General features: G+C 42.5%; 1 protein-coding gene across 2 annotated transcripts in view; it reads left to right on the top strand.

Annotated features, from left to right (window-relative positions):
• STK32B (serine/threonine kinase 32B) overlaps positions 1 to 25,443 on the top strand; it is a 390,888-nt gene that overhangs the window by 87,091 nt on the left and 278,354 nt on the right. For both annotated transcript variants that reach the window (XM_055326005.1, XM_055326004.1), the window contains exon 2: positions 11,144 to 11,199. In XM_055326005.1, coding sequence (XP_055181980.1) covers positions 11,144 to 11,199 — 56 coding nt within the window. The remainder of the gene's footprint in view (positions 1 to 11,143; positions 11,200 to 25,443) is intronic.

Raw genomic sequence — 25,443 nt, 5'->3', positions numbered from 1 at the left:
GATGGGGTAGGTGGACCGTGTGCGAAGGCGGTTCCTCCCAGGCCCCAAGTGTTCATGTAACGGGATATGGTGGGAGTTGCTGGGGTATAACCAGCAGCCTTGAATATTTAGACTGAATATGTGCACATGGTCCCTCACTGTGCTCTTCCCAGGTCAGAAGTGGCCTGTTCCAGCCCTTGTGCAACCTGTGAGTTTGTGGCCTTTGAGTAGCTTACCTGCTGAGGGAGGAGGTCACCTCCTTGAGTTATGGGGAAAGGAGGAGCCTGGTATTTATCAGATGCCTTCCTTTTCAGTCACTAGGCTTTATCGTCTTGGATATTGTTACATTTAACTCTGACTTGCTCAGAAATTTATTTTGGGAGCCAGTGAACAGAGAGGTACTCATTCAATTTGGTTTTGTCCAAATAACTGGGTTGTTCTCCCAGTGCTTCTAGAAGAATAGCTGTTCTTGTCTCTGCTGGAGGCCAAGTAGGGTCTGTTAACCTGCACTGCCATGTCCCTTCCTCCATTCCATCTTGAATTCTTGGGGTCATCCCTGTGACTCAGTTTCTAGTTGTGTGCACATCACTAGGGATTAAGACTTTGTTCATCACAGACATCACATGCGATGCCTATTTGTGGAAGGAGGAAATACACGATGTATTCTTGTATCTGCTAGGATAAGACTTTTTTCTTCAAAACTTACCTGGTGTAACATTCGGCCCAATTCTCACCTATGTGTTCTTCTAAGAATGACTTTGCCAATTAGGGGAGCCAGCTCAGTTATGATTATGTGAAATGTGAACATGAATTTGAGAGGAGTGGATTTCTTTTTGTGTCCTGCTACCTTGAGTGTATTATCCCATTCATCATCTTATAAACCCTATGGGGCAGGTATTTGTGCCCATTTCACAGATGACCATGAAGGTCTGCCTCTTCCTGGATTCTCTCCCCAGCCCTCTGTCATTGCTCATGTACTCAGCACTCCCATAGACTTGTCCCTTTCAAGACTCATCTGGCCATTCATTCATATTCAGTAAACATGTATCAAGCACCTCCTGTATGCCAGGCACCGTTCTAGGCTCCAGAGATACTGTAGTGAACAAAACAGGCCAATAACCCAGACCTTGAAGAGTTGGCTTTTCAAAATGGGGGTGTGGGCAATGAACACAATTACTACAAAGGGGGTGACTATGCAACAAGATAGGGAGGACCGGGGAGGTCACCCAAGCAGAGTGTCAGGGAAGATCTTTTACTTCTTAAGGGAGGATGGACCTCAGGATGTGAGGGAGCCTGTATTGGGTTGAACCAGGGCCAAGCATTTAGGGTGGAGGAACAGCAGGAGAATGCCTGAGTGGGTGGGAGGCTGATGTGCTCCCCAGGAAGGGAGAGTGCACAGAGGAGGCTGGCAGGCAGGGGAGGAGCCCTTCCAGAGCACAGCAAGGAGTAGGGGATGCCACTGGAGAGCCTGAACAGTCTTTGGGGTGTGGGCTCTTGAGGTGGTGGGTAATGGAGAGAAGGAAGCAGTTCTCCTGCTCTTGAACCTGGGAGCAAACTCAGACCCTGGAGCTGATAGGTGACCTCATAGCAATACTGTCTCTGTCCTAGGACTGCAGTGATCTCATCTCCTACTGAAAGTGCAGGTTCCTGGGGGACTAAATCCCCTGGGAACCCCTGATAAACAAGGAGAGGTGGGTCCTTTGGAGTAATGCTTTTCCAACCTGATGCATCCTTCCTCTGAAGAAATATCCAGTGATCTCAAGCATTAACCACCCTACTCATTCCTCTTCACTCACACTCCAGTCCTGCTGTTCTGGGAACCCATCCTGCTATTTATGCCCCTGGGTTCCTGCTTTTCTTGGAGCCTTTCCTGAAATCCCTACTTCTCCTACCCCCTGGAGAGCTCTTACAATTCCTCAAACCTACACTGGGGTCTTGTGCTTTTGGAAACTTTGCCAGACTGTCGCCACAGCATAGAGTGCATCCCTCGCTCTCAGGACCTGGTGCCTAACCCTGCTTCTGCTCCAGCACCTGTGTTCAAGTCTGTAGGACCTGGCTCTGTCCCCTGCTGGGCTGTGAGCTCCTTGTGAGCAGAGCCTGTCACCTCCCAAGTCCCTGCTCCTGTCAAGACCTGCATACCATAGGCGCCGCAGATGTGAGAGACTAGATCTGAGTCTAGTGATGAGAATGTCCTCAACCCTGTTTCCCGCATATGGAGGGGCTAGACCAACGCCTGGGCATACTTGCTTTGCTTCTCTCTTCCCTGGGCTGCTCACTGACCATTCACTCCATCAGGTTTTTTGTTTTTGTTTTGTTTTTTTTAAGATTTTATTTATTTATTCATGAGAGACAGAGAGAGAGAGAGAGAGAGAGAGAGAGAGAGAGAGAGAGAGAAGAGAGAGAGAGAGGGAGAGAGGCAGACATAGGCAGAGGGAGAAGCAGGCTCCATGCAGGGAGCCCAACGTGGGACTCAATCCCAGGACTCCAGGATCATGCCCTGGGCCGAAGGCAGGCACTAAACCGCTGAGCCACCCAGGGATCCCCTGTTTTTTTGTTTTAATAGACTTAAAAAAAAAAAAAACAGTTCAAAGTTCAAAGCAAAATTGAAGGGAAGACAGAGATTTCTCACATACTCCCTGCTACCACACAGTCAGCAACTCCCCCGTTATTGACACCCCCACCAGAGAGGTGCATTTGTGTCAGCTGCACCTCCTTTGACGCATCATCACACAGAGTACATAGGTTACATTAGGGATCTGTCTTGGTGTGGAACATCCAGTGGGTTTGGACAAATGTATGACAGGTATCTACCATTATGGCATCCTACAGAGTATTTTTACTGTCCATAGAAGTACTCTATGCCCACTGCATCTCTCAGATAGACTTGCTTTATTTTTATTTATTTATTTATGACAGAGAGAGAGGCAGGCAGAGACACAGGCAGAGGGAGAAGCAGGCTCCATGCAGGGAGCCCAATGTGGGACTCGATCCCAGGTCTCCAGGCTCATACCCCCGGCTGAAGGTGGCGCTAAACCGCTGGGCCGCTGGGGCTGCCCGATAGACTTGCTTTAGCAAGACTGATACCACTGCTGGGGTCCTGTGTCCTTAATTACCATCATGTGGCAGTTTTATCTCCCTGCTCACCCCAAGCTCACAACTAAATTTAGATATTTCCAAACAGCTTAAACCAACAACACTGGACTGGTTTTCTTCCCCTCGGAGCCCTCTAGCACTTTCTCATCATGTTTAGAAAACCTCCCAGAGGCCTTACCCCAGCCCAAGTGACTGGCTCCCCAACTTTTGCTTCTTCCCATACTAGCTGCACTCCAGCCAGCCTTGCCTTCTTGCTCTGCCCGGGGACCATAATGCACATTCCTGCCAAGGGCCTTTGCACTTGCTTTTCCCTCTGCCTGCAGTAACTAGCCATCCCCTGGATATCTTCGTGGTGTATTCCCTCACCTGCTTCACAGATCTGTTCAGTTGTCCTCTCCTTAGAAAATCCTGCCCTGGCCATCCTGTCTAAAGTAGCAGCTCCTCTCCCAACATAGTCACTGTTCCTCTACCTGGTGGGGTTGACAGAATAATGGTCCCCTGAAGATGTCCACATCTTAATCCTGGAACCTGTGTATATAGTACATTACACAGTGAAAGGAACTTTGAAGGTATGATTAAAGTGAGGACCCTGAGGAAGGGAGATTTTCCTGGATTATCCATGTGGGCACAATGGAATCACAAGCGTCCTTATGAAGGAAGAATGGGGTTGGGGGGTCAGAGAAGGAGATGTGGCCATGGAAGGACAGGTTGGGGTGATGTGGGGCCAATGACCAGGGAATGCAGGCAGCCAAGGAACCAGTGATTCTCTAGAGCCTCAGAAGAAATCTCAGCCCTGTTAACACCTTGGTTTTAGCTCAGTGAGAACTGTGTTGGATTTCTGACCTCTGGGACTGTAAGATCATAAATTTGTATTATTTCGGCCACGTCGTTTGTGGTGATTTGTTATAGCAGCATGAGGAAATGAACACACGTGGATTTGTTGTCCTTCATTGAATTTACCACTGAGTTATGGATTGATGGGTTATTTGCCTCGTGCCCCAGAACGTTGTCAGCTTCATGGATGGAGGGTCATTTTGTCTTCTGTCCACTGCTGGTCTCCAGGACCTGGCACAGGGCCTAGTACACAGCACACGTGCATTCAACAAGTATGCATTTGTTGAATAAGTAATTAATAGAAGCATTCATGGTGATGTCTGCCACAGCTGGATCATCCTTCCTTTCTGTGTGGAGGTAATTCCCGTAAAGAAGGCGATACCAGTTCCCAGTCCCTGAAGAGTCTTCTTCCTGTTCTTCCCATCTTACTACCCAGTTCACTCATGCGTGTGCTCGGGTGTCTTGTGAGTGTGTACTCTCTGTTACCTGCTGGGGACACCTGGGATGCAGAGGGGCACAGCTCAGCTCCACCTCAAGGAGTCACCTGGATACCCACATTTCTTCTGTGCTGATGACAGACGAAACCAAGCCCAATGATCACTGCCACTATGTGCTAATGACAGAATAATCTTATTTTGAGAAAAATCCAACCAGAGGAGGCTTACCCCATTTTAAGGATGACCGAGTGAGATTCTGAGATACTATACGGCCAGGCTGAAGGTCCACAGCTGGAGCACGGGTTTGGATCAGTACTCTTTCAGGGCATTCAAGAGTTCAGACTGATACTCTTCTGAGTGGCTTCTGTTTGTTGAATCAGCCATTTGCTTGGTCATTGCCCATGGCCCTGACCCTGACTTGGGGAGGTAGGCGTCTCTACCCACATGCTACTGATGGGAAAATCAGGGCTTGGAAAAGTAACTGTATTTCCTCTGGTCCACAGTGACCAAAATGGTGAAGCTGGGTTTAAAGCTAAGTGGAACACCAAACCCTCCCTTCCACCTCTGCCCCTTCCCATCTTCTCCATGTTAGGGACACCTTCCCCCTGTTCCACCTACCTCCATCCTGGTACCAAAAGCTCAGGTGCTGACAGGATCAGGCAGGAAATAGAGATGCATGTGAACTGGGCTGTCAGGGACAGTGTTAATCACAGAGAAGACTTTACTGTCCTACTGTCAAGGGCCATCATAGAGCCACTTTTGGTAGATCTTCAAATTTTTGAAATGATGTTGGAAATCAGCAATTTTGGGGGACGCTTCCTATACAGGCACAGCCAGCCCACATGTGATCTGTGTGTGTGGCCCCAGTGATATAAGGAAGGAGCTCCTGGTTTAGCTCTCTTTCCAGGCAGGAAAAGGGACATTTGCTTGCTTTCTTTGCCTCATGCATGCAGTCCTTAAATGCCTGTATTTTTATGGGATGTTGATTGGGGGTTACCTTCCATTAGAGATTGTTTGAAAGGGTAATTAGCTATCTTGAAATTTCACACTCGCCTCTGAATAAACTGCTCCATGAAGGCAGCATGTTGAAAGAATGCTATGAATTTCCTTAGAAATAATTGGTCTGATGGAAATGAGAAAGGAGCCCACAGGCTTGAAAGACAGAACAACCAGATTTGCCCAGCGTGATAATCACCATCAATAACTAATGGATCCTAATACAGTTCTAGCTTTATCACCCCTGTGATGTTTGGTCATGATTGAATGGGACTGGTGTTGTATCATAAAGATGAAGAAGAATGGGGACCAACCTCTGATGCAGAATACTATTGATGATAATACCTTATCTTGGTAGCCTTTACTTTATTCCAAATATTTAAGCTGTATGGGTTCATTGCTTGTGCACAACAACCATAGGTAAGCATTTTAGTACACCCATTTTATAAGTGAAGAGATAGGCACAGAGAGGTTAAGTGACTTCCCCAAGGTCACCCAGCAGGTGAGTGGTGGAGTCAGAAATCACCCAAGCAGCCTGGTCCCTATGTTTCTGCCCCAAACAATTCAACTTTATTTTCTGCCTTTTAGTAAAATTATGACAAGGCTGGAAATCCAACAATAAAATAGTTGTCATTTACTAAATCCCTGTGTGGCTGGCTTTGTGTATCAGAAAGAAATGCTTCTGGCTTCCAATAATAGCAAACTTGGCCCACAGCAGTTTGAACATATAGGTTTTCTTTTCTTTCTTTCCTTTTTTTGAAATATACTAAGTCTAGAGGTAGGTGGTTCCTGGCATGGCTTCAGAGGCTCATTAACAGGGAGTGGTTTTCTCTGTACCTGTCTTGGCTTCTTGGCCCACAGTCATGAGATGGCTGCAATAGCTCCAGACATCACATCCACATCCATTGTAGGAAGAGGCAGGTGGGTTGAAGAGCCATTTCTCTTTTTTTTAAGATTTTATTTATTCATTTATTTATGAGAGACAGAGAGAGCCAAAGACACAGGCAGAGGGAGAAGCAGGCTCCACGCAGGGGGCCCAACGTGGGACTCAACCCCGGATCTCCAGTCTCACGCCCTGGGCCGAAGGTTGCACTAAACCACTGAGCTACCCGGGCTGCCCTGAAGAGCCACTTCAACTGTAACTGTCCCTTTTCATCAGGAAAACGTGCTTTCCCAGAACTACCCCCATAGTCCTCTGCTGAGATCTCATTGACTAGGCCTGTGTCACAAGGTCACTGCTGGTTGCACATGTGTCCGGGAAAGTGGGGTGTACAGTTGTTTTGATTAATGCGATGGCCCCTGAACCATCAGTAGCACCTGGGAACTTGCAAATTCTCTGGCTCCTCTGCAGACACTCAGGGGTAGGGGCATGATCTGTGTTAAGAAGCTTCCAGGTGATCATGATGAACACCACTGGATCTGACTCACTCAATCTCACTCATCCATATCCCCTACAAAAGTTGTGTCTCATTGCCTGGGGCTGGCCACACTGGTCCCTAAATAGACCTAAGGTTTTCTTATCCAGGAGGCGGGGAGAGTTGAGCCTCGCCTGGCAAACAACCAGTTATTTAATGGGCAATGTGTCATTTCATTGTCCTTGTGACAGTCCTCCAGGCAGATGCCACTGCGCTCTTGTTTGGATAAGGTCACTGGCACACCATGTCTTTGCCTTTGGCCAGAAGTGTGCCCCTTGTTTCTACCTTAACAGCATGCTTGTCACAGTGTCACCCATGGCAGCTCTCTCTGTGTCTTGTGGCCTGAACAGACACTGCTTTTTAAGGGTGCACCTTATCATCCCCGAGCTGGCTCCCAAAGTCCTTGTGACTTCTCCCCATGGGGCAGTTTAATGATCTAGAAGCCTACAGGTGTCCAACTGCCCTGGTTTTCCCAGGACTGCAAGCTTTTTGGGGATGCAGGACTGTCAGTGCTAAAACCAGGAAGGTCCCAGCAAACCAGGACATAGGTGGTCACCCTAAGAAACTCGAAGAAACTCGCTCGTCAACCCCTCATGTTCCCCAGCTAAGTCCTCTTGCTCTGGGCCAACGACCCGATGTGACAATGCAATTTCTAGAGCTGCCTTCGGCTTGGCACTGTCACGGAAGCCATTTCAAACTGCTTGCCAACCAACTGTAAACCCTTCACTTATTCAAAGTGTGTTCATGTAGGCACTATTTATGTGAGTATCAGTATAACAGGCCTCAGGGAGATCCCGAATAAATGGAAAGCACAGGCCCATATGCTCAAAGTCGTTTAAATCCAATCTAGTTCAATAAGCAAATAAACATTACATAAGTACCTATTTGTCTCATGTATTGTGTTGGAAGCCCCCAAGGAACACACATTTTTGTAGGGGATATGGATGAGTGAGATTATTTACAGCATTATAATGCTGATTATTAAAATAATAATAGGTTTTGACATTTGCCAGTTGGCTCAGTAATTAATACCGTTCTCCAGTTAAGAGATAAGACAGAAGGTGGGGAGCCATGGAGAACCATGCCTGACCTGGCGTTGGGGCATGGGACTCAGGAGGCCAGCAGCAAGGGCTCCCTGATGTGAAGCCCAGAATTAGCCAGATGCCCCCTGGCCGTTCAGGCAGCGCTGGATCCTGCAGACACCTGCATGTGGTGGCTGGCCCGAAGAAGCTTCTGGCAAGAAGGATTAGAGGAAAAGCTTGCTCCCTGAAGACAGACGGTTTCCAGAGAGAGAACAGAATAAGCAGAAATATATCCTGTGGTTCCTTGTCTGGCTCACCACTCAGACGGCTCATACCACCTTTGATGGGTCAGGAGGCCACAGGTGTTCAAGGAAATAGCCCTCCTCAAAGAAACCAGGTTGGAGGGAAGATTGCTCCTCATCTCCCAGCAAACAGCGAGGGTTTTTTGAGAGGTTGCACTGGGTCAGGCACTATTCTACGTTTTTGTGGAATGTAGGCCTTGTTGCTCCCACTTTACAGGTGGGATAAGTGAGGCACACGGAGGCCGGGTGATTCACCCAAGGCTGTGGCAGAGCTAAGTGATGGATCTAAGGAGTCTGACTCAGGCTGGGTTCTGATCTGTGGCTAAATGTCTACAGGAGGTTCAGAGATGGCACAAAGGAAAAGACGATACATTGGAGTGGGGAGAGGCTTCCTGAGGGAGCACGTGAGCCACATGTGTGAGGCCAGGCAGGAGTTGGGCTATTGAGGAAAGGCTTTCCAGGCCCGTGAAACCACGGCGCAGAGGGGTTGCCTCTTGAGGCTGCAGGGAGCCTTCAGGGGGCAGAGACATTTGCTGCTGAGTGTGTGTGTGTGTGGGGGGGGGGCAGCTGGCATATGCCAGCAGTGATGCTTGCTCTTGGGGAGGCAGGGGATCTGCACATTTACTGGCTCACTGCTGGGCACGTGGCAAATGCAATCCAGGCATCTTGTTTTTCTCTTCTCCTTGACTTTTGGTGAGTGGGCAAGAGGTGAAAGCATAGAATTTCTTTTCCTGGCAAGTTCTTTTCCATGCAAAGGAAACCAAACTAGGTCAAAGAACCAAGGTTTTGCTAAGTTAACCATTAACTTTGTCTCTCTATTCTAAGCACGTTAGATATTCGAAGGCACACTGGATTCTGACTTGGCTCTACAGGGACAGAATTCAACATAATCGTCATCCACGTATGGTTAATTCAGAGGGAACTGATTGTGTTCATTCACTTTCACATCCTCGCCCCCATAATGTAGTGAACCAATCAGTTCATTTCATCTTTGGTAAATGACATGTCTCTCCTAGTTATCGGGAACTGGCTGTAATTCAATATAATTAAAAAATATTTACCGAACACTCATCATGTACTGGTAGTTGTGCTTGGCACTATAAATGTCGGACCTGCTTTCCCTTGGTCCTTTAGTGAATGATTATCTGTTGAATGCTCACTGTGTACTGACACTGTGCTAGGTGCTGGGGACGCAGTAGGAGAAACAAACATGGCCTTTAACTTTAGGGAGCATAGCATCTAGCGGGGAAAAATTGGTTTTGATCAAATCCATGTAAAACAGTGTAGAACAATGTGTTTTGGAGGAAAGTCCCACAATACTGGGAGAGTGTAGTAGGGGAGCAGACTAGTCTGGAGGGGGAGCACAATCTTTTCTGGATGCAGAAGGGTGAAGAGGGAGCAGAGTTACCAAGTGTGCAGCCAGGAGAGGAGCATTAAAGGCACAGAGAATCAGGGTGCCTGGGTGACTCAGTGGTTGAGCACATGCCTTTAGCTCAGGACGTGATCCTAGTGTCCTGGAATTGAGTCCTGCATTGGGTTCCCTGCAGGGAGCCTGCTTCTCCCTCTGCCTGTGTCTCTGCCTCTCTGAGTCTCTCATGAATAAATAAATGAAATCTTAAAAAAAAAAAAGGCACGGAGAATGACTGTTTTAGGCATAGAAAAGAAGCTTGTGTGTCTGGAGCTCAGTGGGTGCAGGGAGCGTGGTAGATGGTGTAGCAGGAGAAGTAGCAGGGGTTTGATTGTGTAGGAATTTGCTCTTTTCCCAGAAAGCAATGAGGAGGCATTAAAGGGGTGTGAGCAGATGATGAGCAAGACCCCCTGCCTGTGACAAGCACATATCCCAGGATGGGAGGGTCAAGAGTGGATAGAGGACTGCACCAGAGGGTGGCCACAGGAGGACAGATGGGAGAGATAACCAAGAGGTAATGTGGATCTAACCTGATGAAAGGCTAGCTACGGGGCTGAGTGAGAGAGGTGTGGGATGAGTTCCCTGCTTTGAGCACGTGAGGTCAGATGCATGTTGAAGTACTCCTCTTACGCTCCATTTTTGGACCTGTTGGGTTCAAGGTGACTTTGAAGCCTTCAAGAGTTGTTGTGGGGCAGGCATTAATCAGTACATACTGGTGGGAGGCCAGAGAAGAGGTTCCTTGGAGAGTCATTGGCAATCAGGTGGTGGCTGAAGCCTTTGGCGCTAGCAAGAAGAGGAAAGTGGTAGATGGAGCTTGACAGACTTTAGTATTGAGTGGCTGGGAGAATGAAGCTGAGTATGCACAGTGCATGCGCTGAAGCATGAACTGGCTTCCATGGAAGCCAAGCCTGCTTCAAAAAAGGACAGAATGGCCAAGTGCAAGGAGGACAATCAAATGTCCATTGGACTTAGTGGCATGGCTACGCATGATTTGTCTGCTGTGTTGTAGGGTTGGGGCAGAAACCACACCAGAGTAAGGCAGTAGAAATAGCAAGAATGGGGAGACCTACCTGGAATTACAGCATGAAGGGGAGGCATGAGACAGGGCAATACCGGGTTGAGACTGAGGGATTGTTGTCTTCATCCTCTAGTAGCTAACAATGCCAGGGCTAGACAGATGTCCAAGCAGGAGGGACCCACAATATGGTCATGACATTTGAGGGTTCAGATACCATTAAGGAGATGGAATTAATGCCTTGGACACTGAGATAGGTGAGATGAGTGTATAAGATCTGAGGAGTACCAGATGGACAAGATAAGAACCAGAAGTGGGGAAAGGTCATCCTGGCATCAGGAACAGCAGCAAGTGCAAGAATTTGGTAATCCATGTATCTAGATTTTTCTCTCTGATCCCTTCCCCTGGGCCCATAAGATGTCTCGCATCCTGCATACCCACTGGGGAAGTGTTGAGGGGGAAATAAAGTGTGCTGAGAAACATCCATTGAGTGGTGGAGTGCTGCCATGGCAAATAAAATGCAATTGAAACCAGAAGCCATTTGGAATACATGGGTAGGTCTGTAGGGAGAACTTTCAAGAACCAGTGCAAAGTTTGGCAAATCTGATTTGTTTTCTTTCTTTCCCTCATTTTCTTTTGCAGTCAACTTTGACCATTTTCAGATTCTGCGGGCCATTGGCAAAGGGAGTTTTGGAAAGGTAAGAATGAAGGATTTTTTAAAATTTCATTAACAAAACAAAAAAGTCCTGTCGGCTAGGCTCCTGTACATGTGTGTGTCTGTGTGTCTGTTTTTGTGTTGGTTGCTGGGCACTGGGAATTTCCTGTTTGACAGAAAGATTGTAGTTTGCCAAATTTGACATGTGAAAGAAAGTCTGAATAGTTTCCTTTGGATCCGCTGTAATTTCATTTTGAAAATTAAGTTACCACGGCAGCCCTGGGTTAGGTGGATTACAGTGGTAATTATTTCAAGATTGCTTATGCTGTTTCTTCCTTGGGGATCTAAATGATTTGGAAAGTAGAAAAACAAAAGCCACAAATTTAGGAGATGGCCAACAGCAACTCTTTCCTGCAGTGTAAGCATTTTATAAAGAAATTTTACTGTGGAAAGACTATTTGACATGAGGTCCAGCCTCCTAACAAATTTTTAAGTGTGCAATATATTATTGTTGAACAATGTCGAACAGCAGAACTCTAGGGCTTATGCATCTTACATAGATGAAACTTTATGCCCTTTGCTTAGTAACTCCCCATTTCCCGAGCCCCTCAGGCCCTGGCAACCACCATTCCTTTCTTTGATTCTATGACTTAAACTATTGTAGGTACTTTGTATCTGTGGAGTCATGTAGTATTTGTCTTTCTGGCTTTCTGGCTTATTTCACTTAGCATGGCTTCAAGATTCATCCATGTCGTATTATAGAATTTGTATTGTAAAATGTCTTTGTCTTATAAAAAGGCTGAATAAAATTTCATTGTACCTGTATACCACATTTTTAAATTCATTCATCTGTTGATGGACATTAACATTGCTACCACATCTTGGCTATTGTGACAAGTGCACTTACAGTGGACACAGGATTGCAGTTATCTCTTCTGGATCCTGATTTCAATTATTTTGGGTAAATATCTAGAAGTAAGATTGCTGAATCGTGGTAGTTTTAGTTTTAATTTTTTGAGGAACTGCCATGCTGTTTTCCATTGTGGCCATGCCATATTACATTCCCACCATGTAAACATTACATATTACGTATTACATTCCCATAGAAACAAATAGTGTGCAAAAGCTCTAATTTCTCCACATCCTTGCCAACATTTGTTGTCTTTTGTGTTTATTGTTTTGTTTTGTCTTTTGATAGTGGCCATCCTGACAGGTGTGAAGTCATATTGTACTGTGTTTTTTTTAAAGATTATTTTATTTATTTGAGAGAGAGAGAAAGAGAGAGAGAGAGAGAGAATATGATGGGAGGGGCAGAAGGAGTGGGAGAGGGAATCCTAAGCAGACGCTGCACCAAGTATGGAGCTGGATATGGGGCTCAATCCCATGACCCCATGATCAGGACCCAAGTTGAAACCAAGAGTCAGAAATTTAACCATCTACATCACCCAGGTATCCCTTATTATGGTTTTGATGTGCATTTCCCTGCTGACTAGTCCTATTCAGCATGTTTTAACATACTTGTTAGCTGTTTGTACATCTTCTTTGGAGAAATATCTATTCTGGTCTGTAGCCCATCTTAAAATCAAATTCTTAGTTTTTTTTAATTTATTTTTTAACTGTAGCCAATTTGAATGCTTTTTATTTCTTTTTGTTGTCTGATTGCTGAGGCTAGGACTTCTAGTACTATGTTGAATAACAGTGGTGAGAGTGACATCCCTGTCATGTTCCTGATCTTAGGGGAAAGGCTCTTAGTTTTTCCCCATTGAGAATGTGAGTTGTAGGAGCTCCTTACATATTTTGGAGATCATCCCCTTGTCAGATATATGGCCTCTGAATATTTTCTCTTGTGCTGTGGATTGTCTTTGCACTCTGTTGATTATTTCCTTTGCTATGCAGAAACTTTTTAGTTTGATGTACTTGCTTATTTTTGTTACCCATGTTTTTTAAGTCATATTGCATGCCATCATTGCTAAGACCACTGTCATGAAGCTTTATTTTTAAAGTGTTTTCTTCTGGGAGGTTTATACCTTCAAGTCTTAACATTTAGATCTTTAACCCATTTTGAGTTGATTTTTGGTTGTAGTGTGAGATAAGGGTGCAGGTTCATTCATCTGCATGTGGATGTCCAGTTTTCCAGCACCATTTGTTGAAGAGACTACATTTACCTGCTGTGTATTCTTTTTTTGTTTTGTATATTTTTATTGAAGTTCAATTTGCCAGCATATAACTAACACCCACTGCTCATCCCAAGTGCCCTCCTCAGTGCCCGTCACCCAGTCACCCCATCCCCCCACCCACCTCCTTTCCACCACCCCTTGTTCGTTTCCCAGAATGAGGAGGTGTTCTGTTGTTCTCTCTGAGATGTCCCAATCATGTTCTCTCATGTTCTGTCTCCCTCTCTGAGATTTCCCACTCATTTTCTCTCTTTTCCCCTTTAATCCCTTTCACTAATTTTTATATTCCCCAAATGAATGAGACCATATAATGTTTGTCCTTCTCCGACTGACTTACTTCACTCAGCATAATACCCTCCAGTTCCATCCACATTGAAGCAAATGGTGGGTATTTGTTGTTTCTGATGGCTGAGTAATATTCCATTGTATACATAGACCACACAGCTTCTTTAAATTCATCTTTTGATGGACACCGAGGCTCCTTCCACTCTTTGGCTATTGTGGACATTGCTGCTGAACGTTGGGCTGCAGGTGTCCTGCCGGTTCATGGCATCTCCGTATTCTTGGTACCCTGGCCAAAGATCAGTTGACCAGATATGCATGGATTTCTTTGCTGGGATCTTTATTCTGTTCTATTGATCTCTGTGTCTTTTTGCCAGCATCATGCTTGTTCTGATGACTGTAACTTTGTAATATAATTAGAAGTTAAGTGTGATGCCACCAGCTTTGCTCTTGCCCAAGACTGATTCAGCTGTTTGTGATCTTTTGTGGTTCCATACGAATTATAATTTTTTTTCTATTTCTGTAAAAAAAAAGTGTCATTGGGATCTTGATGGGAATTGCATTGCATCTGTAAATTGCTTTGGGTAATATGGACAGTTTGACAATATTAAGTCTTCCAATCCATGAAATGGATGCCTTTCCATTTGTTTGTGTCTTAATTTCTTTTGTCAATGTTTTGTTACTTTCTGTATACCAGTCTTTCAGTTTATTAGTTAAATTTATTCCTAAGTGTTTATTCTTTTTAGTGCTCTTGTAAATTGGATCATTTCTCTAATTTCATTTTCAGATAACTCTTTATTTGTGTAATGGAGACACAGCTGATTTTTGTATGTTGATTTTGTATCCTGCAACTAAATGAGTTCATTAGTTCTATTTTCTTTCTGTGGCATCTTTAGGAGTTTTTATACATTAGATTGAGTCACCTGCAAACAGGGATGGTTTTATTTCTTCCTTTCCAATTTGGATGCCTTTTATTTTGTTTTCGACTACGTGCTCTTGCTTGGACTTCTGGTACTGTGTTGGACAGAGGTGGCGAGAGTAGGCATCCTTGCCTCATTCCTTATCTTAGAGGAAACTCAGTTTTTCAGCCTAATGTTAATTGTAGGATTTTCAATGGCCTTTGTTGTGTTGAGGTAATACCCTTCTATTCCTACTTTGTTGAGCATTTTTATCATGGAAATGTGTTCACTTTTGTCAAGTGCTTTTTCTTTTTTTTTTTTCTTTTCTAGCAACATTCAAGGTGCTTTTTCTGCCTCTCTTCCCATAATCGTGTGATTTTATCTTTTATTTTGTTACTGTGGGATATCACACGAATTAATTGATTTCCATATATTGAACCATCCGTATACCCCAGGGATAAATTGCACTTGCTCATGGTATGGATCCCCTAAAGTGCTATGATTTGATTTGCTAGTAGTTTGTTGCAGAGTGTTGTGCCCATATGCATCAGATAGATTGGCCTGTTGTTTGTTTTCTTGTGTCTTTGCCTGGCTTGGGCAACAGGGTTATGCTGGGCTCATAACCTGACTGGACATGTTCCCTCCTCTTTAGTTTTTGGGAAGAGTAAGAAAATTGGCATTCATTCTTCTTAAAATGTTTGGTAAAATTCAACAGTGAAGCCAACTGTCTTGGGCTTTTCTTTGTTGGGAGATTTGACATTTGTTTGTAGAAAGTATATATTTGTAATCCTCAACTGTTTACAGTGACAGGTTCTTGGAAGCAATGGAAAAAAGGCAAGGACTTTTAAAGAACAAGAAGGAGCCCTCAGCCGAGCCTGTCTGTCCCCACTTACTCAGAAATCTCCTTTGGCAGTATTTACTTTGGCTACATACTGAATGCCAGATATCCTTATTTTCTCAAGTAAATATTATTTCTATTATACAAATGGAAAAACCTAGACAGAAATACTTAGACTTGGCAACTCCAAAAGATGGAGTGGCCCACCCATGGCCCCACAGGCAGGAAGAGTCCCAGCTGGGATTTGAACCAAAGACTGTTGGATGACTAGGCACCTGCTGTTTTAACAAACCCAGACTCCTGATTAGACCATTCACAACCCATTGTTAAACAGATATTGATCTAAGAGGTTGGATAGAGTCAGCCTTCCCACCTTTGTTCCCTCCATTCCTCTCATTTCTTCCTTCCTTCCTTCCTTCCTGCCTTCCTGCCTTCCTGCCTTCCTGCCTTCCTGCCTTCCTGCCTTCCTGCCTTCCTGCCTTCCTTCCTTTTTGTTCTTTTATGAATTCAGTCCATGAATACTGAGTGCCTACCCATAGCTAGGCACTAGACTTTGATCCAGTAGTAACCTGAATAGATTTGAGTGTTTTTCCTTGTAGAGTTTACACTTAGAAGGGAAAGAGATGACAAACAGGTAAATATGTATACTTATGGTACATTAGATTGTAACAAGTACATTAAAATATAGGAAGCTGAGGGGTGTGGTGTTCTGGGAGGTAGTGGCAGAGAGGGGTTGCTGATTATAGAACTAAGCTGTCATGAGGTCGCCACTAACCACATGTGGATATTTAAATTTAAATTAATTATCCTTAGAGAAGATGATAAACATTCAGTTCCTCAGGCACACTAGCCACATTTTAAGTGCTTAGTAGCCACATGTGGCTGGTAGCTACTACATCAGGCAACTCAGATGATAGGCCATTTCCATACACCTAAGCAGTTCTGTTGAGCAGTGCTCTCACAGAGCGTGGTGGAGCACCCTCAGTGGTAAGAAGCTGTGTGAGCAGAGTCCTAATGGAAGTGAAGGAGGAAGACAGGTTCCAGGTGGAGGAAGCAGCAGGTGCAAAGACTCTGGAAGGGAGAGTGGTCTGTAGTTTCAAGGAGCTTCAAGGTGGGGAGAATGAAGGGGAGCAGGTCAGTGATGTCAGCAAGGACCAGATCACATAGGACCTAGACAACCATGCTGGAGATTGAGAAGGGAAGGCCAATGGGAACCTTGACTATAAAAGTAACACAATCTGTAAAGTTTATAGAGGGTCACTTTGGCTGCCGTGCTGAGAGTAGCCTGTGGGGGGCCACAGGGCATGTTAAAATGATTGACGATTTCTATTATCAAGTGAATTGGGGGGCACTTGACGGGATGAGCTCTGGGTGTTATTCTGTATGTTGGTAAATTGAACACTAATAAACAATAAATTTATTAAAAAAAAGTGAATTGGGTCGCTTGCTAATTTAACAGACATTCATTGGACTACTGAACAGGGCCATGTGCTGCATTAGATAATGTGTCTTATTCTGACAAGATTGGGGGCATCCTGAGGGCAGAAATCTTACTGAAAAAGCAGGTATGAAAAACAGTAAATTGTAACATGGTATGTGATGGTTAACCTTATGTATTACATGGCTAAGCTGTGATACTCAGATATTTGGGCAGACCCAGACCAGATGTCTCTGTAAAAGTAGTTTTTAAATGAGATTAGCATTTTTTCCTTTTTTAAAAATTCAGTTAGTCAACATATAGTACATCATTAGTTTCAGATACAGGGTTCAGTAATTCATCAGGGCATATAACACCAGTGTTCATCAAATCATGTGCCCTCCTTACTGCCCATCACTGAGTTACCCCATCTCCCCACCCACCTTATCTCCAGTAACCCTCAGTTTGCTTCCTGTAGTTAAGAGTCTTATGAATTTTCTCCCTCTCTGATGATTTCCCATTCAGTTTTCCCTCCCTTCCCCTATGATCCTCTGTACTGTTTCTTATATCCCATATATGAGTGAAACTATATGATAATTGTCCTCTGACTGACTTATTTTGCTCAGCATAATACCTCCAGTTCCATCCATGTCAATATGAATGGTAAGAATTCATTGTTTCTGAAGGCTGAGTAATATTCCATTATACATCCATCACAACTTCTTTATCCATACATCTGTCAATAGACAGCTCTTTCCACAGTGTGGCTATTGGGGACATGCTGCTATGAACGTTGGGGTGCAGGTGCCCCTTTGGATCACTACATTTGTATCTTTGGGGTAAATAACGAGTAGTGTAATTGCTGGGTCATAGAGCAGCTCTATTTTTCACTTCTTGAGGAGCATCCATAATGTTTTCTAGAGTGGCTGCAGCAACTTGGATTCCTACCAACAGTGTGAGAGGGTTTTTCTTTCTCTGCATCCTCGCCAACATTTGTTGTTTCCTGTCTTATTCATTTTAGCCATTCTGACTGGTGTAAGATGTATCTCACTGTGGTTTTTATTATACCCCTGTTGTCCAGTGACGTGGAGCGTTTCTTCATGTGTGTGTTGACCATTTGTAGGTCTTCTTTGGAGAAATGTCTGTTCATGTCTTCTGCCCATTTCCTGACTGGATTCTTTGTTTTTAGGGTGTTGAGTTTGATAACTTCTTTACAGATCTTGGATACTAGCCCTTTATCTGTTGTGTCATTTGCAGATATCTTCAGGCTGCCTTTTAGTTTTGTTGACTGTTGGCTTTGTGGTGCAAAAGCTTTTTATCTTGATGAAGTCCCAATACATCAATTTTGCTTTTATTTCCCTTGCCTTTGGAGATGTGTGTAGCAAGAAGTTGCGGCAGCCAAGGTCAAAGCGGTTTCTGCCTGTGTCTTCCTCTAGGATTTTGATGGATTCCCGTCGCACATTTAGGTCTTTCACCAATTTTCAGTGTATCTTTGTGTATGGTCTAGGAAAGTGGTCCAGTATCATTCTTCTGCATGTGGCTGTCCAATTTTCCCAACACTATTTGCTGAAGAGATTGTCTCTTTCCGTTGGCTATTCTTTTCTGCTTTGTTGAATATTAGTTGACTGTAGAGTTGAGGGTCCATTTCTGGTTTCTGTGTTCTGTTCCATTGATCTGTGTGTCTGTTTTTGTGCCAGTACCATACTGTCTTGGTGACTACAGCTTTGTAATACAGCTTGAAGCTCGGCATTGTGATGCCACCAGCTTGGTTTTCTTTTTCAACATTCCTCTGGCTATTTGGGATCTTTTCTGATTCCATACAAATTATAGGATTATTTGTTCCAGTTCTGTGAAAAAGATTGATAGTATTTTGATAGGGATTGCATTGAATGTGTAGATTGCTTTGGGTAGCATAGACATTTTAACAATATTTATTCTTCTAATCCATGAGCATGGAATGTTCTTCCATCTTTTTGCATCTTCCTCAATTTCTTTCATAAGTGTTCTGTAGTTTTTATAGCATAGATCCTTTCCCTCTTTGGTTAGGTGTACTCCTGGGCATCTTATGGTTTTTGGTGCAATTTTACATGGTATCAATTCCTTAATTTTTCTTTCTTATGTCTCATTGTTAGTGTATAGAAATACAACTGATTTATGTACATTGATTTTTGTATCCTGGTATCCTGCCATGTTCCTGAATTCCTCTATGAGTTCTCACAATTTTCAGGTGGAGTCTTTTGGGTTTTCCGCGTAAAGTGTCATGTCATCTGTGAAGAGTGAGAGTTTGACTTCTTTGCCAATTTGAGTGGCTAATAAATTTTTGTTGTTGTTGTCTGATTGCTGAGACTAGGACTTCTAGTACTATGTTGAACAACAGTGGTGAGAGTGGACATCCATGTCATGTTCCTAACCTTAGGAGAAAACTCTCAGTTTTTTCCCATTGTGAATGATACTCACTGTCAGTCTTTCATGTATGGCCTTTATGATATCGAGGTAATTCCCTCTATCCCTACATGGCAGAGAGTTTTAGTCAAGAAAGGGTACTGTATTTTGTCAAATGCTTTTTCTACAGGGCAGTGGAACCAGTTCCTTAAAATAGATCTGTCTTTTCCTCTCTTCCTCTCTCTTATTCACTGGTTCCATCTCCCTGGAGAATCCTGATTACCACATTGTGCAAGGTGGGAAGAAGGAGGATTTGGGAAGCACTTACTAGCAAGAGGCCAGAGCAAAAATAAAGCCCTAGGAAACTGTTTCAGGTACATTTATTTTGCTCTGGGCACCTTGAACCAATTCTGACTCAGCTAATTATTATTCAGGACTAGTACTTTATTAATTTTTTTATAAATTTATTTTATTTAAATTCAGTTAGTTAACACAGAGCTACCCTATGACCCAGCAACTGCACTACTAGGTATTTACCCAAAGCACGCAAACGGTGTGATCTGAAGGGACACCTACATTCCAGTGTTTATAACAGCAATGTCCACAATAGCCAAACTATGGAAAGAGCCCAGATATCCATTGACAGATGAGTGGATAAAGAAGCTGTGGTATACGCACGCACGCACGCACGCACGCACGCACTGGAATGTCACTCAGCCATCAAAAAGGATGAAATCTTACCATTTACATCCACGTAGATGGAACTGGAGGATGTTATGCTAAGAAATAGTATTTAGGAACACCTGGGTGGTTCAGTGATTGAGTATCTGCCTTTGGCTCAGGTGGTGGTCCCAGGGTCCTGGGATTGAGTCCCACATTGGGCTCCCCACAGAGAGCCTGCTTCTCCCTCTGCCTATGTCTCTGCCTCTCTCTGTGTGTTTCTCATGAATGAATAAATAAAACCTTTAAAAAAAAGGAATATATTTTGATGTGTCCAGTACCACTTTGGAAATCGTGGTGAAACTCTTCACTCCAGCTTTTATTCTGGGGTTCACCCCACTTCTGGGACCCCTTTCCCTAGCTCACACTTTGGGATAGTCCTGGAGGAGGGAGGATGACCAGTTCCCCAGGCCTGGGCTGTAGGGTAGAGTGTCACTGAGGTTTGCACCAAGGAATGGGGGGGGGGGGAGAAACATGGTCCTTCAGACTGACACACGGGTCACAGTCCAGTTCCCATGTATCCCTCGACTCCTCCCTAGCCCGTTTCCAGGTCCCTGTTCTTGGCCTTCTGTTGTCTCTGCTTTGACAGCCACAGTGTCCCTCAGCGTTCCCTGCCTCCACCTTGGAGGACCAGCCTCTGGGTCCCTTTTTTCCTTTCTTCCCAGGGCTTCCTAAGGGTAAGGTTGGTGTGTCTGGGACCAAGCTGCCAGGATCCCCAGAACTCCCGACTTGCTGAGGGAGGCCCTGAGATTCCTGCTGGCCCTTCTGCATGTGTGGGTGTATAGGGATGGGTTTGGAGTCTGCATTCAGATTTCAAAAAGTGCCGTCTCTATAAAGGGCAGGGGAGACTGGATGTGCATCTAATATTTTCTAACGCTTTAGTATGAAAATTTGCAAAAATATAGCAAAGTTGAAAGAATTTTCTAGTAAGCACCCATATCCACCATGTACACTCTACCATTAACATTCTACTAAACTTATTTTATGAAATTCCTATCCTTCCATCCATTTGTTAATCCTTCTTATTTTTTATGCATTTCATAGTAAATTGCAAATATCTGTACCTGTCTCCCTAGGTATTTCAGCAGAGGTTCGTCTCATTTTTCTTGATGTAAAGCTTACATACAATGAAACACACATATCTGAAGTTTGCATTTGCTGAATTTTGAGAAATGAATATATGCATGAATTTGCATCTCTCCTGTGATATAGATTACTGCATTCCAAAATTCCCCTGTTGAACCCTTTCTAGTCAAAACTCATGATCACCCCAACTATTCCTACTCCATAGAGGAGGCCTGCCTGTTCTAGAACTTAATGCAAATAGAATTCTACATTAGCGCTCTTCCGTGTAAGGCTTCCAAATGTTTTATACTTTGCATAATGCTTTTGCAGCTCTTGAGGTTCATCTACGCTGCTGTGGAGTGGCACATCTTTTTCCTTTTTATTGAAGAATAGTATTCCATTCTATTAATATATCGGCTTTTTAATCCATTTCATCATGGTAGACTCCAGGACTATTCCTAGTTTTTCCTGTTTTTTTTTTTTTTTTTCCATGAAGTTGCTGCAAAAATTTGTCTTTTTTTTTTTTTTTTTTTTGTAGGCGTATGACCTCATTCCTCTTGGATAAATACTTAAGATTGGAATTGCTGGATCACAGCAATCCTTAGTTTGGTGCAAAGCAGCCAAAAGATTTTCTGAGAGGTTGTGCCATTTTATACTCCCTCCTAAAAGTTCCACTTGTTTTACATCCTTGCCAACAGATTTTCACTTTTGCTTGTCACATGGGCGTTCCGTAGGATCTCAGTGTTGCTTGAATGAGCATTTCTTAATGACTAATAATGATCAATGTTTGTTTCATGTGCTAATGGCCAGTCATGTATCCTTCTTTTGTGTTTCTGTTCAAAACATTTGCCATTAAAAAAGAAAGCTAATTGTCTTCCCCCACCAACTTTTCCAAACATCTTTATTGCATGTGTTTTTTTAGAAAAATTACTGAGATATAAGTGACATAACAGCATTGTGTATGTCTCAGGTGTACCAGTTGATTTGATTCCTTTATATATTGCAATATGATTACCACCTAGTGTTAGCTAACATGTCTGTCATATCACATAATTATCATTTCTTTGCTCTAGTGAGAACTTTTAAGATCTAGTCTCTTTGCAACTTTGCAATATGTTTGATATTGAGTGTAATCATTATGCTGTACATTAGACCTCCAGAACATACTCATCTTCTAGTTGCAAGTTTGTACCCTTAAACATCTCCTCAATTTCCTTACCCCCCAGTACCCAGTAACCACCATTTTACTCTCTGTTTCTATCAGTTCAGCTATTTTAGATTCCACAGTAACTTCCCATTCAATTATCAGGGAGAGAGACAAACCACGAGAGACTCTTAACTCTAGGAAACACACTGAGGATTGCTGGAGGGGAGGTGGGCAGGGGGATGGGGTAACTGGATGATGGACATGAAGGAGGGCACGTGATGTGATGAGTACTGGGTGTTATATGCAACTGACGAATATTGAAAACTACATCTGAAACTAATGATACACTATATGTTGGCTAATTGAATTTAAATAAAGAAAAAAAGATTCCACAGATAAGTTATATGATGCAGTATTTGTCTTCCTCTGTCTGGCTTATCTCACTAAACATAATGCCCTCAAGATCCATCCATATTGTCACAGTGGCAGGATTTCCTTCTTTCTCATGGCTGAGTGATACTCCATTACACACACACACACACACACACACACACACACACACGTCTTCTTTATCCATTCATCATTAATGGACATGTAGTTGTTTCCATATTATGGCTATTGTAAATAATGCTGCAATCAAAATGGGAATGTAAATAAACCATGAGAGATTCGTAACTTTGGGAAACAAACAAAGGGTTGTGGAAAGGGTAGGTGGGTGTCAGGATGGGGAAACTGGGTGACGGGCACTGAGGAGGGCACTTGATGGGATGAGCACTGGGTGTTATAGTATATGTTGGCAAATCAAATTTAAATATGTAAAAAAAAAACAACAAAAAAAATGGGAATGCAGATACCTTTTTGACACTAATAATTGACAAAGGAGCCAAGAACGTTTAATGGAGAAAGGATAGTTTCTTCAACAAATGGTGTTGGGAAAATTGGATAATCACATGCAGAAAAATTTGGTTGGGCCTCTATCTTACAATACTCATAAAAATTAACTTGAAATGGATTAAAGACTTCTACATAAGACTTGATACTGTAAAACTATTAGAGGAAAACGGGGAAAAATCTCCTTGACATGGATTTTGGAAATGATTTTTTGGATATGACACCAAAAACAAAAGCAAAAATCAAGAAGCATAACTAAATCAAACTGAAAAACTTCTGCACAGCAAAAGAAACAACCAAATGAAAAGGTAACCTAGAAAATGGGAGAATATATTTGCAAATCTTATATCACCTAAGGGGTTAATATCCAAAGTACATAAGGAACTCCTATAACTCAGTAACAACAACAAAATCCTATTAAATGGACAAAGGAACTAAATAGTCAATTTTCTGAATAAGACATCCAGGTGGACAGCAAATTCATGAAAAGATGCTCAGCTAATCATCAGAAAATTGCAAGTTAAAAGCACAATGAGATATTACTCACTCATGTTAGAGTGATTATCATGACCACAAGAAATAACAAGTGTTGGTGAAGATGTGGAGAAAAGAGAATACTTGTGCACTGTTGGTGGGAAAGTAAATTGGTTCAACCACTATGGAAAGCAGTATGGTGGTTCCTAAAAAATTAAAAATAGAACTACTATATGATTTAGCAATCCCACTTCTGGATAAATATCCAAAGGAAGTGAAAAACATTTCATATATGTAGGATATATATATATATATATATATATATATATATATATATATATAAAACAGTCCAGATATATATATATAAAACATTTCATATATGTAGGATATATATATATATATATATATATATATATATATATATATATAACAGTCCTTTGTTAGATATGAGACTATTTACTGGAATATGGTTTGCCTATTACTTTTACTAGTGGCGTGTTTTGAGTCAGGGAGTTTTAAACTTTGATGAAGTCTAATTTATTAAATGCTTTAGCTTATAAGGTTATTGCTTTATGTGACTTCTATGAGAAAACTTAGCTCAAGGAAACATATTCAAGTCATGAAGACATTTTACTATGTTTACTTTCTGAAAGCTTTATAGCTTTAGCTTATAGAGTTAGTTTATGATTCACTTTGAATTAAATTTTTCTGTGTGTGTGAGGTAAGTGTTGAGATTCATTTTTTTTTGTATATGGATGTACATTTCATGAAAAGACTTTCCTTTGTTCACTGGATTACTTTGGTGACTTCTTATAAAATCAGATACTTTGCATAAGTGGGAGGCCTACTTTTGGGCTCTTTATTTTGTTCATTTGACCTACTTGTTGATCTTTTTTTTTTTTTTAAGATTTTATTTATTTATTCTTGAGAGACAGAGAGAGAGAGAGAGAGAGAGAGATAGAGAGAGGCAGAGACACAGGCAGAAAGAGAAGCAGGCTCCACGCAGGGAGCCCAATGTGGGACTCGATCCTGAGTTTCAGGGTCACGCCCTGGGCCCAAGGCAGGCGCTCAATCCCTGAGCCACCCAGGCGTCTCACTTGTTGATCTTTATGCAAGTCTTAATTACTATAGGTATATAGTCAGTCTTGAAACAAGATAGTATAAATTCTCCAAATTTATTCTTTTTCCAGATTATTTTGAATATTCTAGGTATTTCAGTTTTCATAAATATTTTGAAATTATAAACTTCTCCAAACTACTGGTGGGATTATAATTGGGATTATGCTAAATCTAGTAACAATTTGCTGTGCTGGACAATAATTGATATTTTAACTATCAAGGTTTCTAACCCATGAACATGGTATATGTCTTTATTTCTACTTACCTCTATTTATTATTAGATAATCTTTATTTTCCTTTAGCAATATTTTGTAATTTTGTGGGTAGGTGCTGTGCCATTTTTTTTGTATTAAAATTTTCCTTGAATATGTCATGAGGATTTTTTGGACACTATTTTAATGGAATTGTTTTTAATTTAATTTTTATTAGTTTGCTGCAACATATAAAAATACAATTAATTTTTATATCTTAATCTTCTACCCTGAAATTTTGGTAACTAAATTCTTAGTTGTGATAGTTGTTTTGTAGTCTCCTGGAGATTTTCAGTGTCAACAATGATGACTTCTGCTAATAGAAGTAGTTTTATCTATTTTCCCCCACCCCCATGTTCATTTTTTTTATCCTTGCCTTATTGTAGTGGCTGTAAGCTTCAATACTTTGATGAGGGTAAGTCATGAATGTGAGCATCCTTGCCTTGTTATTAATATTAGTGGGTAAGAAGCATTCAGTATTTCATTCTTAGGACTCTAGGTTTTTCAGAGATACCTTTTATCAGATTGAGCAGCTTCCTTTCTACTGCTGGTTTGCTGGAGGTGTTTATCATATCTGGTTGCTGAATTCAGTCAGGTGCTTTTTTTGCATCTAATGAAATGATCATGT

The sequence above is a fragment of the Nyctereutes procyonoides genome, unplaced genomic scaffold (assembly GCF_905146905.1).
Source record: "Nyctereutes procyonoides isolate TBG_1078 unplaced genomic scaffold, NYPRO_anot_genome, whole genome shotgun sequence".
Taxonomy (NCBI): Eukaryota; Metazoa; Chordata; class Mammalia; order Carnivora; family Canidae; genus Nyctereutes; species Nyctereutes procyonoides.
Note: the sequence above shows the minus strand (reverse complement) of the source record. Positions and strands in the feature narration are given on the sequence as shown.